The 21,168-nt window shown below is 44.2% G+C and overlaps 1 protein-coding gene across 3 annotated transcripts in view; it reads right to left on the reverse strand.

The window, feature by feature from the left end:
• Nucleotides 1-350: 350 nt before the first annotated feature.
• dpy19l3 (dpy-19 like C-mannosyltransferase 3) overlaps nt 351-21,168 on the reverse strand; it is a 57,335-nt gene continuing 36,517 nt past the window's right edge. For all 3 annotated transcript variants that reach the window (XM_083760073.1, XM_083760074.1, XM_083760072.1), the window contains 4 exons: nt 20,110-20,192; nt 9,359-9,491; nt 4,506-4,664; nt 351-3,333 (listed from right to left, as the gene is read on the reverse strand). In XM_083760073.1, the coding sequence (XP_083616199.1) occupies nt 3,133-3,333; nt 4,506-4,664; nt 9,359-9,491; nt 20,110-20,192 (576 nt within the window). In that variant the 3' untranslated portion in view covers nt 351-3,132. The remainder of the gene's footprint in view (nt 3,334-4,505; nt 4,665-9,358; nt 9,492-20,109; nt 20,193-21,168) is intronic.

Raw genomic sequence — 21,168 nt, forward strand, 5'->3', positions numbered from 1 at the left:
ATTACAGACATAACTCCAGTCTTTCGATTGCTGCTTCTCCTCTCAATCCGTGCCCTTGTCTTTCCATCTTAGCTGGGAGTTAGTTCTCTCTGTCTCCACCCATTTCCTAACACGAGGCCTTGCTTTATTCAAGTTGTTGGCCCCCTTCTGCTCCCTCTCAGGTTGAATAGTGAGGGAGCAGGATCATCATTAGCCAGCTGTGATTTCCTTGCTACTTACACTGTCACACACACACACACACACACACACACACACACACACACACACACACACACACACACACACACACACACACACACACACACACACACACACAAGCAGTGCACGCACACAAATGAATAATTAGGTTTGAGACATAGCACACATGCGGAGGGTTCTAAGTGGATGAGGTCAAGTAAACGTAAGGGAAAAAAGTGTACGAAAGTAATGACACACCACCAGTGACAAATATCAATTGGCTGCTTTGGATCCATTTTTACGGGAAACCCACCCATTTAAGCACGCATCGAACCCATTAAACCGTCGCGAGAATCAAACCTAATGGAATTATCTTGGATTTTCTTTTCAGGGATAACTGTGAATTTCTCTCACAAGGGAGAGTTTTTGCCAACTCCAGGCTGAGTAAGGCAAATGACCGAAGACATTTAACTTGGGAAGGCTATGTGCCAGAGATACAGACTTCTTTTAGCCTTAGCTGAACAAGTTTTTCATAAACAAATGGTAATTCACATGTTAATCATTAATTTTGTCATCATAATACAGCACAAATTACCGGGCACTAATGTTTTAAGTTAAATTGCTCGCATTAATGTTTGATAAAAAGTTCAATTGAAACTGAAATTGTTTCAAGGGGGAAAAAACAACCAAACATTGGTCTGGCTGTAAAGATATCAAGGTGTTTAGTTTACCTCCACAGGAAACTATTTTGAAGTAAACAGCACCATTATGACTTTATTTTATATAACTTTTATTGAAAGTATCTGATCTTCTGGCATAAAACACAGGCTTGGTCAAATCACAATCCTACTCACCTCTACTTGTATAGAGTGACCAATAGGAGATGAGATTGTCACAGATACTTCCCGCCCCCTTAACCCCTCTACACTTATAAAGTAGTCCTTAGTTGATTGGGGTCAGCTTTAGTTGTTCCGCTCCTTTTTTCCTCAGTACCAAATCTCTAGGCCGCAAAACGGACTACAAGTTCACAATGTGAGCTTGTAGATTCGCTATTTTTGCCAAATGTGCCCCAATAGGGATTCTATAGGGTTCAAGTGATTAACCCATATGGGCTCACATTTACACGTGTACAGATCTTTTAGAAGAAGGCCGAAGGTTGGTGACAAGTGCGGTGGGTAGGATAATGGTGCAAATGATCAAAAGGGGGATCTTTGGTAATACAATCAAAGAAAAGTGTCCCGAAAACCCCTTTCCCGGGTTCTGAAAGGGGTCCAGGGACCCTTGTCTTTGATTTTATAACCAAAGATCCCCTTTTGCACTTTGTTTTACAGATCAAAACAAAGAATAAAACCAGGTCGGCCTACTCATTCATTCCTTCAGCCATGATCCAGTTCAACACGCAATAGAGTTAAGGTGCAATAATAATACTCTAAGTATAGGTCAACGATGCACCCTATATTGTTACATTTTAAACCTTGCATTTGTATGCTGTATTCAATTACAGCTGTATTATTTTATTTTAAGTGATTTCTCTCTTTTTTTTTGTACGTGATATACACTAAGTGGAAATAGATGACTGTTGTGTGTGTATTGTTTTAGGCTGCAAAACAATGAGGCCAATAAAGTGTCTAAATTAAAGTTAAAATAAAGCAATAGCAATATCACTCAACTGTCATGAAGAAGCACACTCAGAATTGTTGTGTAACTGAGTCACCATGCCTGGATAATTGACCCTGGTCAAGAACCTAACAACAAACCAAAGAGGGGGCTTACTAGTTAGCTGGCGGGTATGTTTGAACAGTCTCCTGCGCGGGTGTTTCCACAGCGTATATTCTTTCTACGTCCGAGCACATGGTAACGCCCCGGCTGCCTCTGATTGGCCTACCGACACAGCCGGTGTCTCCGAGGTGGAAGATGCATGCTGGATAGTCTGCTGCTCGAGGTTACTCCGTGGTGGGAAATAAATAAATAATACACGTCAAGTACGATATGTAATAGCTACAAGAGAATGACAGCTTGGCACGCGCGACAGCAACTTTTATTTTTGTAGAAGAGGTAAACTAATATTGTTTATGCCGTTGGCCTGTTTTTTGTATACATGTGTAAACTTTAAACATTATTGTACTGTAAAAAAAAAAGTAGCTTTTCCCTTGATCTTTATTAAGCCCAACACACACCATCTGTGAAGCGGCACAGGCGTTGCCGCGCGGCAAAATAGAACAGTGGCGTATCGGAGCGTCAGGCGAGGCGTGAACGCGCGCCAGCGCGCGTCAGACGCCGCCGGTGTGGGATAGGTTCATTGAAAATAACGGAGGCGGCTGTTTTGATGCGCGGCGTTCGCAGACGTTGTGTTGGGCTTTAGTAGAATAGTTTAGTGTTAGTTAGATTAATACATGATAATCAACACTAACACTTTCATTTAGAACACAGCCAAATCAAATCATAGTAGGCCTACATAGGCCTACGTGTTCAATCAATTATTCAATCAAAGCAAACGGCACAAACAATATTAGTTTGCCTCTTCTACAAAAATTTAAGTTACAAATTACTGTCGCGTGTTGCCATTCTCTTGTACTTGTCTTGTATTATTTCCCACCACAGAGTAGCCTTGCATCTCGGATGACAGGCAAGAGCGGCAGTGTCGGTAGGCCAATCAGAGGCAGGCGGGGGGGCGTTACCATGTCTATGCTCGGACGTGGAAAGAATATACGCGTTTCCACACTATGAACCTTATAAAGCAGCAGCCTAAAGCTGAAATGGGGCTGGCCCAGATTCAAACCACATCAAACACACATTCGGAGAGCAGAGATTGAGTTTAAAACGATAATGTACATGATCAAGGCCGGCATGGTATCGATGCAGATCTCCTCTGTTCCTGCTGATGTACGTATCTCTCTCAAAGCCTTGGACTGTTCCTGTGCAGTAGTCTGTAAACTCCTGAAGCCCCGCGTCCTGCTAGTGGGCCTGGTTCGGTTCTGCCGTGGCTTTGGCTTTCTTGCGTTTCTTCTTGAGTCGGTAGACGTGGAAGGTCTTGTTCTGGAATGTTCTGGTGAACAGGGCGGTGTATTCCGCTGCATCCGTCTTGATGGCCTCGCAGAACCGAGGGTCAGAGGCCGGAACTAGGTCTGGATCATTCTGCCCTGGCCCGTCCATGATCTGGTGGAAATAGAAACAAAGATTTTTGTACAGCAGATGGTTTATGTACACACAATAAAAACATATCTCTGCTGTTGGGCAGAAACCAGCTAACTCCAAAATGTTACATTTTCAGGAAAAAAAAGAGAAATATCAGAAAAAAAGAAAGATAAATTTGATACTAGCATGAGAGGGGGTGGGTTTGGGGTCCAATGGAGTTACCGGTAGCTGGTTTTGACAGAAGCACTTTTTAATACTTTTCATTGGTTCAATATTTTTTAACCAACACGTAAAGGGTCGATATAATAGCGACGATATAATGTAATGCATTTAAAAGCATAATAGAAGGAATAAAAACAAAAGTAGATTAAATTAGGTCAAGATGTACAGTAGCCTCAAAGGGTTTTAGTCTATTTCACACTATTCAGATTTGTCACGGCAAGATGTGGTCCATGTTGGACTTAAATCCACGCAGCAAAGGGAATTGTAATCCCCTGGTCAAGCGTACAACTGAACCAACTCTCTGTCATTCAGTACTGCTACTGGAATACTGTACCTCTACATTTTTTGAGTGCTCATCTATCTTTTCCCATTGATCCGGTTGTCCGCTGTGTTTTTCCACTGCACTTGTTGATTATTTATGTTCACCAATATTATTTTGGTCCTTTCAACCCGCAACACAATACTCAAAACACACCTTGAAATTCACCATTATGAATCAAAAGGAAACTTTTAACATAACAGAAGGGAGTTCATGCCATTTTTCTGCTGTGCAGATACGTTCCTGATCTCAGGGTTTTGCGCGTGCGCGTGCACGTGCACACACACACACACACACACACACACACACACACACACACACACACACACACACACACACACACACACACACACACACACACGTAATTTCACATTTTACACCTCATTTATGCAGACAGCCAGACTGAAACACCCATAGAAATTCAAACATAGCCAGCGATCCTTTGGTAGAATGAGAATCAGGAGTGAGCCATTATGAGGGTGTGGTGAGAAAAGAGTGACACTTCATGAACACAGTACAATCCTCAATGTTTAACAGTTATTAACGCTCAGGATTTCACAGTGTATAGAGTCCCTTGTGATTGCCTAGAAAAATACCGCACACACTTAATAAACAAACACCCTATACTGTAGATGCTAGATATTTCACCCACATGTCCATTGGCGAGGTCTAGGAGATCTCGTAGCCGGCAGCCTCGTGCGTGTCTCCTCTCGTAGCAGATGCTGTCTTCCAGGACCACGTAGTCCGCTCCGGCAGACCTCAACACACCGTACACATCCTCCGGGGACCGCCGCGCATACACCTGGTACATCTGCTCAAAGAAGCAAAGTACGTGCTGATCAGTGTTGATCTTTGACAGCAAATATGGATGCAGTTTTAGTCTTTTGAATAAAGGTTATAGTTTTAGTCTACTAATCTACAGTTGATTTAGTTGACATTATGCATTTTGGCAGGCCTTAATGGCATGAAAATAGCCAATATACAAGCTTGTAGTTCTGTTATTTTCAGAGCGCAACCAAACATAACATTACTTGTCTTTTAGTTCTACTGGATCTCTTCTCCCTCCGTAACATTTCTCGTCCCTCTGTAACATCTAGTTTTCATTTGTTGATGAAATTGTCAATATATTAAGTCTTAGTTTTAGTCATAAATGTCATAGCTTACTTTTTATTTCGTTTTTGTCAGTCAACAAACATTTTTCATCATAGTTTCATTCAACGAATTCAACACTGGCTCTGCACAAAGTACAGTATGTGCAAAGAAAAAGCACACTGTGATTTCATTTGAGACTCAAGCTTATGTGACAGGAAATGATCGTCCATGCATGCTTTTCACCACATAATTATATATTATTTGCCTTTCCATTTTTTCGCCTTCCTAAAGAGCAGTCCGTTGCCATCGTCGGGCAGATACCTTGTATCTCCAAACTTGTGCTGTTTTCTTTGATAAATATGTTCTACTTGATGTACTACTTGTTGCTCTACTTGTTGTTCTACTTGGTGTTCTACTTGTTGTTCTACTTGTTGTTCTACTTGGTGTTCTACTTGCATGGTCGTACAACAGTGTCACGCCAAAGTAGTGAAAATAGCTGACAAGCTGCAAGCTCTCACGTCACGGCATTGTGATGTGGCGCGTGGTGAGCTTGTAGATCGTCTATTTTCACTATTCAAAAGATTCTGAAAGTAATAGTGAACATTTTTAAGTGTCTTTTTTTTTTTATACCTAAATATCGAACCAATGAAAAGAAATAACAAGAGTTTGTGACCAAATAATGACCACAATGGAACAAGAGAACCTGCAGGTTCTCTTGTTCCTGAAAAATAACGCTGTTGGACATACAAGTCTTTCTTTACTCGACGGCAACAAAAGACTCGCAGGGCTTCCATTCCCACCTACTCAGCCATGTCCAATTTTGCAGCAGAACACTCCATCTATCCGTGAACCACGTCCACTGATTGCAGAGTGCCTACTGCACTGTGCAGCTACGTGTGAAATCACGTCTGAAAAGAAAAATTGCATTAAGAGCTAGGGAGAGCCAACAGGGTTGCCTTATAGCTTGCGGCAATATTCCGTTTGTAATTTGCTGTAAATTAAGCCTTGGAAACAAGCTAAAGAAACATTATTTAGCCCTGTTACAAATCATTTTGTATACACTCGACTCCCATGAACACCATTGTGCATGTGCACCCCCCTCCCTCCCCCCTCCGTGTGTGTGTGTGTGTGTGTGTGTGTGTGTGTGTGTGTGTGTGTGTGTGTGTGTGTGTGTGTGCGCTCGTGCGTGCGCACACACACACACACACACACACACACACACACACACACACACACACACACACACACACACACACACACACACACACACACACACACACACACACACACACACACACACACACACACACACACACACTTACTTTATTACTGCTCAAACTGATCTAATAATCCGCTTTGCTTTCTTGCGTAATTACAAGTATGACATAAAACAAAATCCTGTCCATCCCTTCTCTAAAAGCATGCCATTAAAGTATGACACTAATGATGTTTTAGAGTTCCACTTTTTTTTTCCCCAGACAGAAAGAATTTGCATTTTATGTCAGGGGATCAGATTTGATAACCACCATGAAGACATCGTGTTCTTGCACGTTTGCATTAGCCTGATGAAGTCTGCTCTGTATGGGGTTGGTGCCTATATGTGACCCAGAAACAGACATGAAGTCTGCTCTGTATGGGGTTGGTGCCTATATGTGACCCAGAAACAGACATGAAGTCTGCTCTGTATGGGGTTGGTGCCTATATGTGACACAGAAACAGACATGAAGTCTGCTCTGTATGGGGTTGGTGCCTATATGTGACACAGAAACAGACATGAAGTCTGCTCTGTATGGCGTTGGTGCCTATATGTGACCCAGAAACAGACATGAAGTCTGCTCTGTATGGGGTTGGTGCCTATATGTGACCCAGAAACAGACATGAAGTCTGCTCTGTATGGGGTTGGTGCCTATATGTGACCCAGAAACAGACATGAAGTCTGCTCTGTATGGGGTTGGTGCCTATATGTGACCCAGAAACAGACATGAAGTCTGCTCTGTATGGGGTTGGTGCCTATATGTGACACAGAAACAGACATGAAGTCTGCTCTGTATGGGGTTGGTGCCTATATGTGACACAGAAACAGACATGAAGTCTGCTCTGTATGGCGTTGGTGCCTATATGTGACCCAGAAACAGACATGAAGTCTGCTCTGTATGGGGTTGGTGCCTATATGTGACCCAGAAACAGACATGAAGTCTGCTCTGTATGGGGTTGGTGCCTATATGTGACCCAGAAACAGACATGAAGTCTGCTCTGTATGGGGTTGGTGCCTATATGTGACCCAGAAACAGACATGAAGTCTGCTCTGTATGGGGTTGGTGCCTATATGTGACCCAGAAACAGACATGAAGTCTGCTCTGTATGGGGTTGGTGCCTATATGTGACCCAGAAACAGACATAAAGTCTGCTCTGTATGGGGTTGGTGCCTATATGTGACCCAGAAACAGACATGAAGTCTGCTCTGTATGGGGTTGGTGCCTATTATGTGACCCAGAAACAGACATGAAGTCTGCTCTGTATGGGGTTGGTGCCTATATGTGACCCAGAAACAGACATGAAGTCTGCTCTGTATGGGGTTGGTGCCTATATGTGACCCAGAAACAAACAGACAGACAGACAGACAGACAGACAGCAGTGTTGATTTTGACAGCAAAGTTTGATTTAGTTTTAGTCATAGTGTTTTGAATACATTTTCAATTAGTTGTAGTCATATTTTAGTCATCTGAAATGTTTTGCGACCACAGGTCGCATATACTATGAAATCAAATCGTACATTTCTGTCCGTCAGTCAGTGTATCCCTCTACATGGGAAAGCCCCCATATGTGGTGCCCAGGTCTCATGACATCACGTGACATCGGAGATCCCTGATGTCATAGTAAATGCGACCTGCTATCGCAATTAAGCCCATATATGGAGATCCATGATGTCATCAATATTGGCCAGCAACTCTACATCTGACCTCAAACCCTTAGATCTATATGTCAGAACCTGGTCTGACATTCCATATGTTGATCCTTCCCCATCCATTCTTTCCTCTTCAATGTCTCCCTTTTGACTGATACAGTACCTGTCCATTTAAACTCTAGACGGGCCTGCCCCAAAGTTATTAATGCAGCCCCGGCGAAAACAGGCCCGGAAATTAAGGCCCGGCCCTACTTTGGCCCTCATCAAACCCTGTACACTAGTCTAGTTTTAGTCTACTAAATATCATAAGATTTTAGTCGACTAAATCTACAGTTGGTTTTGACGACAAAAAATATATTTGTCAGGCCGTGATTGATGGCGTTGTAATGGCTGATTTTACACTTGGTTGCATGCTGAAAATAGCCAATCTGCTATTTTCAGAGCACAACACTGGAGCGCAACCAAACATAAACTGACGTGTCTTTTTGTTTATGCAGTTTTTATTTGTTGACAGATTTGTCAATATATTTAGTCTTAGTTTTATTCATCATAGCTTAGTGACAGACAGACAGACAGACAGACAGACAGTATCTCTCTCCTAGCAGCTAGCCCATCTCCAAGGTCACCTATAGCCCTTCTTTCTTTGCATCACAGAACAGTGTACACATACATGTATGAGTGGACACCCATTACATTCAGCGCGGCGTTCTGCTGCTCCCATATTCATTCACATAACATTGTCTGCCGCCTCCCCGACCGTCGGAGGTCATTGGCCCCATCTAGAACCAATCCCCCCATCTCTGACACAAGGCATTAGTGCATGCCTGAATGAGACAGATGGCCCACAGAAGCATTATGGCCAGCTCCACTTAGCTATTTGAGATGCTGAATGGAGCTCTTCCAATGCAGTCCTTTTGCCGTGGAAAGTATATGAAACATAAAAGATCCCAATTATCATGGAAAGAAAGTTACAGTATGTGCATTCTTCATCTTAATGGCCACCTCTGGAAGGAAGAACGTAAAAGGAGGAAGGAACTAGAAACAGGTCAGGTAGGTTATTGTGGCCTCCGGGTGGCGCTATAATAGGCCAATGTGAAAAGGTGCCATTTCTTCTTGCACCTTTGACGGCAATTGAATGTTCAAATTCATGATTTGAGGCATTTTGTTCCAAAAATGTGAATTGCAAAGAGCAGTAATATTCAAAAAATATCTGCCTCATGGTGGCAGACCGTTCTGGAAAATTTGGGGCAGAGTTTTGGAATTGGCATCAAGGGAATGTGTGTGCACAGTGTAGTAGTGACCGTGCGAATGGTGCCGTAGATTAGCTGGTAACAGACGGAAGGACGGACACACACACGGACAGACAGACAGACGGGCGAAAACATATTCTATGGCCTGGCGGAGACAATGAAAGAATGGAAGCATGGAGGGAAAGAATGAGAACAACCAACCAACCAAACTACATGTTGATAGAATTGGAGGGAATCGGGTGGAAATGCTACGGATACCTCTCTGGTCCTCTCTCTCAGGGCCTGGTCTTCATAGTGGGGGTGGTTGGTGAGGACCCTGCCCGTACACAGCTTGATGCCAGCCAGAAGCTGCATGCTTCCTGCAAACACTGCCCGCTTGGGGGTCTTAGAACTGGGGGGAGAGAGAGAGAGAGAGAGAGAGAGAGAGAGAGACCAATGTTGTTTATTCTCGACTTTGAACATTATTATATTTTAAATGGTCATTTAAAAGGATAACATGCACAGTAATTAGTGCATGTGTGTCAGTAAGGAGGTTTCAGCATTATAGAATCACCAGACACTGTGAGATGCCCCCAATGTGGTAAGACGCTACAACAGTCCGTTTATATAGTCACGAGACAGAGACTTAAGTACCAGGTCTTATTAACTTAAGACCTGGAGGCGTGATCAATGCCATTTGGCTATTCTGAGTGGCCAAAGAGCATTGACCACGCCTCCAGGCACACACACACACACACACACACACACACACACACACACACACGCACACACGCACACACGCACACACACACACACACACTCACACACACACGCACACACAAACCAACATCTAAAGTGTTGTGTTAACCTAGGGGCACTTTAATCTAAAGTCATTCCTACTCAGAGGAGGAGTTGCCCATTTTGAGGCCTTGCAGAGCTGATTGCATGGCTACACATCATGTGCATTGGAGATTGCTTGTCTGAAAGATCACTGTCACCCCCTTGCAGGACATGCATAGAGACATAATGTTTCTTTTGACAGGAGAATGTGCTCACAGGCGGGAACCTGTTACAAACCCTTTTCTAACCCTACCCTTCTGGACGAGAACCCCTTTTGGGGTTCTGTACAGTATGTAGGCCTACAGTTTTTTAAAAGAAATGACGCTGCTGCTATACAAATATTTGAAGTTTTTTAGAAAACTTACGTCAGGATTTAGAAGGCCAAATTGCGTCCAAAAAAAGTACAAGTATCAATACTGCAATATAGAAATACTACTTTTGGTACCGTAAATGTACCAAAAGTAGAAAGTACTCATTATGCAGAATGTCCCATTTCAAGTTTTCAAATAATCCTTTGAAAATAACTGATCTACAAGCTTACAATGAGACACATCGCGACGCATTGTGTGTTTGTAGATCTGTTATTTTCGAATGGTCGTAATGTAGGTATATGTATGTAATGTATATGGGGCTGAAGTGGTTACTTAAGGCTATGTTTTGTAATAATATACAAAGTTAACTAGTAACTAGTAGTACTACAATTATTGAAAATACTAGTAAAGTACAAATACCTCAAAATTGTACTTAAGTAAATGTACTTAGTTACTTCTCACCACTGGTGCTCAGCACAAATATACATGGGGTCATGCCACTGGATAAAACAAACACACACACTCTGATTACCTCTGCATTGAAATGATTCAAATCAAATCTACATTTTGGTCACACACACATCTTCCTCAAGGATATGGAGACTGTGTGACCGAAACACTGATTAAGTAGCGTGCTGTGTTGCTTTCAACTTATCCTCAATGAGACCCCACTGTGCCAGTATTGCTAATTCTTATACTTGTCAGGCAACTTTAGTCAACATGAGGCACCCCAGTGGTGTAAAAAGTAAAAAGTAATCTGTTACAAGCAAAAGTCTGGAATTTGAAATTGACTTGAGTAAAAGAACAAAAGTATTGGCATAAAAATTGACTTAAATTACCAAAAGTAAAAGTACTTACTGTGCAGAATGGCGTATTTCATGTTTTTATATTATTGCGACCATAGGTCGCATTTACTATGAAAACCTACATCTCCCGTCCGTCCGTCCGTCCGTCCGTCAGTCCGTCCGTCAGTTAGTTAGTCACCCCACACCTCCATATATGGTCACGCCTTGTGATATGTCACGCCACCATATATGGCCATCAACATATATGAAGATCACGACACTGACCTCATCTAACCCTGGAAACACCTCCATTTATGGCCATGCCTTGTGACATCACTGTGACATCACACCTCCATATATGGTCACACCTCGTGACATCACGCCTCCATATATGGTCACGCCTCGTGACATGTCATGCCACCATATATGGCCATCAACATATATGAAGATCACGACACTGACCTCATCTAACCCTGGAAAACCATACATGGAGAAGACTGGATCATCTGCATATATGGAGCTGGCCAGCAACTCTACATCTGACCTCAAATTCAAAAATACATTTTTAAGATATATATTAAAATATTTTTTCATGAAAGGAAATGACAGATTCCTTTCATTCAGAGATTGGGGAATAGTTGTCTGGCTATAAAAGCAGTAAGAGAAGTAAGTGGAAGTGGGGGGAGGGGTCAGATATGATATTCCAGGCTTTTGAATTGATCCTTCTTACGTACTGTAGATGGATTCTATGGGAGGTACAGTAAGCCTCAATCTTTTGAGGCTTGCAACGATAGTCTGCAGTTTCTCTTTTAAGGTGGTTTGACCATACCAGACTGTGATAGAAAAGGTTACCATAGATTCAATAGTAGCGAGATTACAAATAGTGCAAGGATGTTTTGTGAAGTCTTAGATACAGTAAGCTTAGCTAAGAATGGTATCTGTAAATTTAAAGAAATTGGAGAGAAACTTAATTGATTGCCTCCATTACCATCAGAAAACTGACCTCTGACCTCCGAAAACACACTCAAAGTTTGGGTTACTGTTCAGAATCCTTAATTAATCCCAATTGGTGAGATGGTGTGTCTTGGGGTCACTCAACTCAACTGTGATTATGCAGGCAACTCAGCTTGTTGCATATTAATTAATGGTGTGTGTGTGTGTGTGTGTGTGTGTGTGTGTGTGTGTGTGTGTGCGCGTGGACAAGGTCTTGTTTCAGGGCTACTATGTGGGCCACTCAGCAGGAATGCTGAACAAGGATGATGGCTAGCAGGCATAATAGACCTCTAGCCACTGCACCCCCGCTCTCCCTTTGAGCGTGTGTGTGTGTGTGTGTGTGTGTGTGTGTGTGTGTGGGGGGGGGGGTCACGATTGCATGTGGGTTGAATGTGAAATCATGAAAGTACAAGCACATATGTATGCTCCAGTGAATGTGTACATATTCCTGCCCATTACAGTGCCTCCGTGTGCGATAATTTGGCCTTTTGACCCGCAATAAAAGTATCTCGTTCTCTCTCGCTCTGTGGGTGGGTGAATTTAATTACCACCCATCCCAGTGAGATCGTCCACCCCCTGCAACCTGATTTACATTTAATTTCACATTTATATTCTAATATGTAAATGCCAGAAGGCACCAGCATACACCCCACTGGCATTATAAAAATGGTATAATGACATAATTTTTTTATAAGGTACACGGGGGAAGAACGCCCTCCCTCCATGTTAGTACACATTGGCAGGTGTCTCTCATGTGTACATTTGCGTGCATAAGGATGCGCCTGAGTCCGTTGGTTGCAGGTACCGGTATGCCTGCACTGCACAGGAACAAATACATGACCAGCACAGTAAAGTCCACCATGTGTTAATTTAACTCTGAGGGCTCCATATTCCGCGACCAGCAATAATAGCGTCTCGCGCTGCGGGGCTATAGTTTCTTTCCCACACGCAACTGCTCTGCTACGCTCTGGAACACTAGATACCACAGCAGTGTGCACAGAGTTTGCGCATGTAGGTGTGTTGATCTTAAAATGAGGTGTTGTGTAGTGCAGCGGCGTCATCTCCGGGGGTGCAGAGGCGCAGCTGCACCCAGTGGCATTCTGTTTAGCAGAATATGCACCCACTGTCCTTACTGAAATGTCATGTAGTCACTGTAAGTCACATACCTTACATACCTTGGGGGCGCTTGTGCGGCGGGCGCGGGCCAGATAGGTGTTGGGCCGCCGCCCATGGGCATTCAAATGCTAATAAGGTGGCTTTTGTTCTGCTGCCAGGTAGAGAGTATAAATGTCGCATACATTACAGTACAGGATTTATTTCCATTTGACTACGAATCTACGATGATGAAGAAGCCTCCTCCAGCCAAGAAGAGATTTCTCCAGTCCATGCTACAATTCGGCACCGCCGCTGCCGCCTCAAAGACCCGGCTGCTCCCACCAGAGCCCGCTGCCACATCGACTCCAGTGCCCGGCGCTCCTGCGCCTGCCGCAGCCAAGACCCGTCTCCCAGTCTGGCGGGATCTGGGAGTCCCAGAGGAGCTCGCTGTCGCCACACCGACTCTACAAATATCTGCCGAGGCTGACAGCACTATCAGCGCCAACACAACGGCTCTTTTAAGAGCTAATAGCAGCCAGCCGCCGCGCAAAAGCCGCAAATATGCCCGAAAATATCAACCCTACTGGAAAGAGACATTTACCTGGATCACATACGACTCTACTAAAGACAAAGTGTTTTGTAGCATTTGCTCTGAAGCTGTGGAGCTGGGTATTCCACTACTATCCAAATCAACACGCGAACAAGATACATTGAATGCTAAAGAGACTAAAGACATATTTGCGATCCACAATGGGACAAGCAAGACTCAATCACCTGGTTCTGATAAACTGTCACAGCGACATGGTGCAGGAATTGGACATGGATGCTATAGCCAACGAGTTCATCAGCCGTGCAGCTGTTAGGAGAAACACTTTCCTCGTACGTTAAATGGTACGTCAATAAGCGACCGCCACAAAGCGACTGCTAGCTGTTTATCATTGATCATGCTGAAATGTTGAAACAAGATGCTGAAACACTGAAGCACCCACCGCCGTTATAGGAACCTGACGCGCCTGGTGTAGTGCTATGAATATTCCATTACCCACAGACTTGATATGATATAGTGCTTTATTGTCAGTTCACACTGACATTTGTCTTTGTTTGTTGAGATCAGCTTATAGCTCGTCTTATCTGTTGTTGCACAAATTAAGTGACAGCAGTGCAGGTGATTTTCGTTATTTTGGAAGCGCAGCGCATTGTGAACCCACATCGCCTAATCCATATCAACAGTAAATAAAACATCTAGTGATGCACAAACTCGTACACATCATCAGTGTTGTTACCGGGAGTCACTGGGTGATTCGGGTCTCGCAACAGACCCCCTCCTTCCAGTTGACCTGACCGAGGCTGAGTCCAAGTGACATGCTACAGTCCCCACTGTTGGGGGTTTAGAGACAGTCTGTGGGGAAAATGGCTGATGATATGTTTGCGACACTAAGAGGCTCCGGGCACTTTGTCTGACCAGAAGTGCTGAATCCTTCTGTTCTTTGTGTCGTTGTTGCTGCTGTACAGCACACATCTCAGCCTCTGTGCCACTCGAGGTTGATTTTTAAACCCTCCTTGCAGGTTTTACCGCAGTCTGTATATTTTGGGTTCTTCCTCATGGAAGAAGTGGTTTGGGCTGCCAACCCTCTCCACCCCAGGTCTCCACCCCAGGTCGACTGATTGCAAGGCAAAATGATCACATTGACTGCAATCAAAATCCGTTCAATCTTCTGAACACCACACTCACAATTTAGAAAAACATATTAATGAATATATTATCCATATATATCCATATGGGCGAGCCTACCATAAATTATTTGTGTGCTCAAACAGCAGATAGTATTTCCAAACACAGTGATGGAAGAGTGTATGTAGCTTGTGCGTGCGCACCGAATATATAAGATCACAATGTATTGCAGTGATGCCAGTGAGGAAAGAGAGATGGGGGAGATAAAGGAAGAGACATGCTCATGCAGTTGATTTGAGCATGTACTGTAGTTTGTCAGCTCACAAACCTCGACCAGAGGCTAGTGAATAATAGCCTCTGCCCGTTACATATCCAATTGGAGATCAGAGAGAAAGAGAGTGCAAGCATGGACGTGCATAATTATGATGAATACGTCTTCCTCACACCAACATCTTCCTCAACCAATTCCTGTGATTCCACCACTGCCCATATAGATATAACGTGATAGATGGATCATAAACGGCCTCCGTCACTGATCAACTCTCGAGTCTCGAGGACCCGATGTCGGGCTGTCCGCAGAGCCCTCGAGTCATGTGGACCGTGGACGGCACGAGCCATCATCGGACGTAAGCTTCCCTCCGCCCGAGACGTCTGTGACAAACAAAGCTTGCAGGCTTGACCCTAGCCGTATACTAACCTAGCCCAAACATTTAGATTCTCGTAGAGGTTTTTTCGATTCTGACGAATCTCTCTACGAGAGTCTAAAAGATAACCCCGCCCCTAACGTCGAAAAGGAACGTTTGTGCCTCAAAATCAATCTTACCTTGTACAAATGCAAAATCTAAGCTGCTTTAAATGTTGCCCCACTTGTTTGTGATCTGTGCGCACCCATATTAAACACAGCACATGCTTCTTTTTCAATAAAAAAGGTATTTTAATCCACTCTGTCTCGGAATCTGGCAGCCATCTTTGTTTTCTCTCCATTGTAGATGCGCAAGAGAACCCTGGCCGCTAGGGGCGCGGGCAATGTTCTGTTGCGCATTTACAATGGAGGATTCCGAAACAGAGTGGATTAAAATACCTTTTTTATTGAAAAATAAGCATGTGCGGTGTTTAATATGGGACCAACCTGCAAACATTGGGAGCAGATTAATTCAAAATGGTGGACCCTGTTGTAAATAAGTGTAATGCTTTATCATGGATCGTCCACAAAGTAACAGTTATTGTATTGAGTTGAAATGTACCCATTCTGCATACTGTGAAATGAAAACTTCAATCTATCAATCAATTATTAGTTCAGGGTCTTGCTCAAGGACACTTCGACACTAACTCTGAAGGAGCCCGGGATTGAACTGGGAACCTTGCGGTTCTCATCCGGTTGTTCATACCGGCCACTACCCCTGAGCCACTACTGCCGATTCAATTCACACAAGGATAAAGAATGCACACACAACATGTTGACAATGCGCGATGGCAGGAGAAAAACAGGACTAGGATGAAAAAATTAAATTCAAACAAACATTCAGTTGTCTTAATAATTAAAAAAAGTAACAGTGGATTTATTCCGCATGGCTGAGCATCAAAAACACAACAATAGTTGTGAGAACAAAGCAGGGGAAATTAATTGCATGCTGTAGACAACGTTCCAATGATAAGAAATATCTGGGTTGATGGCTGAGCTTCAGAAAGACACACTGCGAGTGTGCGAGTGTCTGTGTGTGTGTGTGCGCGTGCTTTCGTGCGTGCGTACGTGAGTGTGGAGGGGTGGATAAAAGAAACACATGAATCACAGGCCAGGGGACAAAGCCAGACAGTAGATGAGAAAGGGAGAGAGAAAATTGGGAGGGGGTAGAGAGAGAGAGAAAGAGAGAGAGAGTGAGTGAGAGAGAGCACATTGCAGCCTAGACAGAACTACCGATACAACTTTAAAAATTGCACACTCCAAACTCTAACTCAGAGACAGAGGGAGTGTAACCACTGAAGACTTGATATTGATTCATTGAATTCCCATTTAGAACAGCGCATCAGCCTACAGCTGTACAGCTTCCTGGGATGAATTGTCAACGTACGTTTCTTAAAATAACGCATATTACTCATTATCATATTGGCCTCAAGGCCTTAATAGGTCAGGGATCACGGAGGACAGCTGGGATAGTTGCTGTTTACCTCACACAAGAGTTTTACAGGCTGGGATAGTTGCTGTTTACCTCACACAAGAGTTTTACAGGCTGGGAGAGTTGCTGTTTACCTCACACAAGAGTTTTACAGGCTGGGAGAGTTGCTGTTTACCTCACACAAGAGTTTTACAGGCTTCGGGCACTTCAAACTGAGCACTAAAAGTGTCCACCTTATACGACTGAGTCTAAAAAAAACACAGCAGTCTTTACAGTTTATGGTTTAACTGGCAGCTAACAGTAAATTGCGGATATATTATCTGCTCACGACCTGGTGTCTCTTATTGCGCAGAGCAACCGGCTTCATTGTGGTGGTGTGGTGTGCAGTGTTGATTCACTTCATTGTGGTGGCCTGCAGTGTTGATTCACTTCATTGTGTTGGCCTGCAGTGTTGATTCACTTCATTGTGGTGGCCTGCAGTGTTGATTCACTTCATCGTGGTGGCCTGCAGTGTTGATTCACTTCATTGTGGTGGCCTGCAGTGTTGATTCACTTCATTGTGTTGGCCTGCAGTGTTGATTCACTTCATTGTGGTGGCCTGCAGTGTTGATTCACTTCATTGTGGTGGCCTGCAGTGTTGATTCACTTCATTGTGTTGGCCTGCAGTGTTGATTCACTTCATTGTGGTGGCCTGCAGTGTTGATTCACTTCATTGTGGTGGCCTGCAGTGTTGATTCACTTCATTGTGGTGGCCTGCAGTGTTGATTCACTTCATTGTGGTGGCCTGCAGTGTTGATTCACTTCATTGTGGTGGCCTGCAGTGTTGATTCACTTCATTGTGGTGGCCTGCAGTGTTGATTCACTTCATTGTGTTGGCCTGCAGTGTTGATTCACTTCATTGTGGTGGCCTGCAGTGTTGATTCACTTCATTGTGGTGGCCTGCAGTGTTGATTCACTTCATTGTGGTGGCCTGCAGTGTTGATTCACTTCATTGTGGTGGCCTGCAGTGTTGATTCACTTCATTGTGGTGGCCTGCAGTGTTGATTTCGTCTAAAAAAGTCTGTTGACTAAATTGTTTCACTGAGGAAAACGATATAAAAGTGAAATATAAACTAAAGGGGAGTAGTGGAGTGAAGAGAGAAAATAGCAGATCTACCAGCTCACAACGTGTCACAGCAGATCGTCTATTTTGAGCATGCAACCAAGTGCAAAATCAGGCATTAAGGCACTATCAAGGCCCGGCAAAATACATATATCTTTTATTCTACGATATTGTTTGTGGCTTTCGCCTTTATTCTATTTAGTTTTATAGAGGGATAAGTATACAGTAGGCTGACGGGAAATGGGGAGAGAGATGGGGGGGTGACATGCAGTAAAGGCCGTCGGGATCGGGAATCGAACCCACGGCACACTGCATTACCAGCCAGGGTACAGCTACAGCCATGTAAAATAAACCATAAATATATACTGCAAGGTAAACACAACCCTTCCCCATTCCTCATTAAAGCGTCATTTTAGAAATCTCCCGTGATTCCTTCATATTATGAAAGAAAAGGTACCTCTTCTGGGTAAGAAGTCGGAGTAACGCGATCCCCTCTGCTTAATGCTTTCATCGGCAATGTAATTAGTGCGGCAGCAAGAAGCTTAGCGCTCCGCCCCATGCTCAGCCCTCGCCAAGGTAAACTCCAGGCAGCCCCTAATCCTCATAGCCTAATGGGATTAGACCCCAAGGGAAAGTAACCCATGTCATCTCTGCATATTCTGACACGCGCACACGCGCGGATGAATGCACGAATACACGCAGAAATGTACTCCCTTCCCTCGGTCTCACTGTCTGTATAAAGCACTCTGTTTCTTTCAGGCGGAGCAGTGAGATTGGTGGGACACAGGCACGCACACACAAAGCGTACTCGGGATCACGTGCACATATGACATAAAGTACATGCACAGGCATTTCCCCACGCAAGCCTGATTAGCACATTACCCAACATATTTTGTACGGATAAACACACATGCACGCAAACACGCGTAATGGAATATGGATATAGCACTGCTATGGGTACACATTTACATTTTGCGATGGTTTACGTTTTTAAATGACTTGCAAATCAGTGCATATGTACTTTTCCATGTTGCCCTCATTCATCACATAATCCAATCTGATAACCGGCGTCTGACAGCCGCACAGGCACACACAGATACAGTGCATATGAAAACACACATGTACTGTACGTACTACGTAGCACCCGCACATTGAGGAGCCAAGCCAAATGGTTGCTTCCTATAGCTGATCCCATCAGGCTCACGGTCTGATAAAAAGCCTGGGCACGGAGGCCCTGAGGTGGGCAACGGTGCTGCCAACAGCTGGGTCCTCTCCAGAACGCCCTGTCTTATCATGTCTTATTCATGGCGGCCTATCGGCTCTCATCGCTCATCAGCCCCCGCAAACAGCCGCAGATACACGCACACGCACGCACACACACACACACACACACACACACACACACACACACACACACACACACACACACACACACACACACACACACACACACACACACACACACACACACACACACACACACACACACACACACACACACACACACACAAATAACAGGGATCAGGGATCAGGGGCATAGAGAAAGAAGATTTATGTTGGTTTGACGTGTCTTATGTGTGTTAGCGGCTGTGTCCACACTTCTACCGTCAGGCAGGCGATACCACAGTATCACATGATGCACAAACAAACAGACTACGGTGCAGCTTCCACAGCCTGTTCATCAGGCTCCTGAACAGCCTGCTACACTGAACACATTACTGCCCAGCCCTCTAGGGGGAAGTAAAGTGTTGCGCCGGTGCCAGAGAAATGTGCGAAAAACCAAAGTAGAAGAAGAGCTCTCTGACCAACCAAGGACTATTAAAAGAGGACAGAAAGCGAAGACCGTACGGTGGACTCCATGGTGCTCCATGGAAGGAAAGAAACGTGCGCAGTTGAGACCAAGGAAGCTGAACGCGGAAGAGTTGGCTCAGCGTAAGTGCAGCGATGTAAACATTGCATAAATAACTTCATCCACTCCTTTATACTTGGTGTAAACAAAAAAAACAAGTTTGATGTATTTGCATTTATTTTTTTCGGGTCGAGTTGGAGAGTGTATGTTCTGTATATAATATGAACGCATGTATACCACATGTACTGTACGCATGCTTGCACGTGTACCTGATCCAGGTCATCAACTCAACGGTGTCAGGATCGTAGAACTCTCTCAGCTCCGACACCTCCTCCATCAACCTGGGCCAGAACTATAGCAAGAGAGGACATATGGAGAGAGAGAGGAGATATGGAGAGAGAGGAGATATGGAGAGAGAGGAGATATGGAGAGAGAGGAGATATGGAGAGAGAGGAGATATGGAGAGAGAGAGAGGAGATATGGAGAGAGAGAGGAGATATGGAGAGAGAGGAGATATGGAGAGAGAGGAGATATGGAGAGAGAGAGAGAGAGGAGATATGGAGAGAGAGGAGATATGGAGAGAGAGGAGATATGGAGAGAGAGGAGATATGGAGAGAGAGGAGATATGGAGAGAGAGAGAGGAGATATGGAGAGAGAGAGGAGATATGGAGAGAGAGGAGATATGGAGAGAGAGGAGATATGGAGAGAGAGAGAGAGAGGAGATATGGAGAGAGAGGAGATATGGAGAGAGAGGAGATATGGAGAGAGAGGAGATATGGAGAGAGAGAGGAGATATGGAGAGAGAGAGGAGATATGGAGAGAGAGAGGAGATATGGAGAGAGAGGAGATATGGAGAGAGAGGAGATATGGAGAGAGAGAGGAGATATGGAGAGAGAGAGAGGAGATATGGAGAGAGAGGAGATATGGAGAGAGAGAGAGGAGATATGGAGAGAGAGGAGATATGGAGAGAGAGAGGAGATATGGAGAGAGAGGAGATATCGAGAGAGAGAGGAGATATGGAGAGAGAGGAGATATGGAGAGAGAGAGGAGATATGGAGAGAGAAAGGAGATATGGAGAGAGAGGAGATATGGAGAGAGAGGAGATATGGAGAGAGAGGAGATATGGAGAGAGAGAGGAGATATGGAGAGAGAGGAGATATGGAGAGAGAGGAGATATGGAGAGAGAGAGGAGATATGGAGAGAGAGGAGATATGGAGAGAGAGGAGATATGGAGAGAGAGGAGATATGGAGAGAGAGAGGAGATATGGAGAGAGAGGAGATATGGAGAGAGAGGAGATATGGAGAGAGAGGAGATATGGAGAGAGAGG

The sequence above is a fragment of the Protomyctophum parallelum genome (genome assembly GCF_964188405.1).
Source record: "Protomyctophum parallelum genome assembly, chromosome: 2".
Classification (NCBI taxonomy): Eukaryota; Metazoa; Chordata; class Actinopteri; order Myctophiformes; family Myctophidae; genus Protomyctophum; species Protomyctophum parallelum.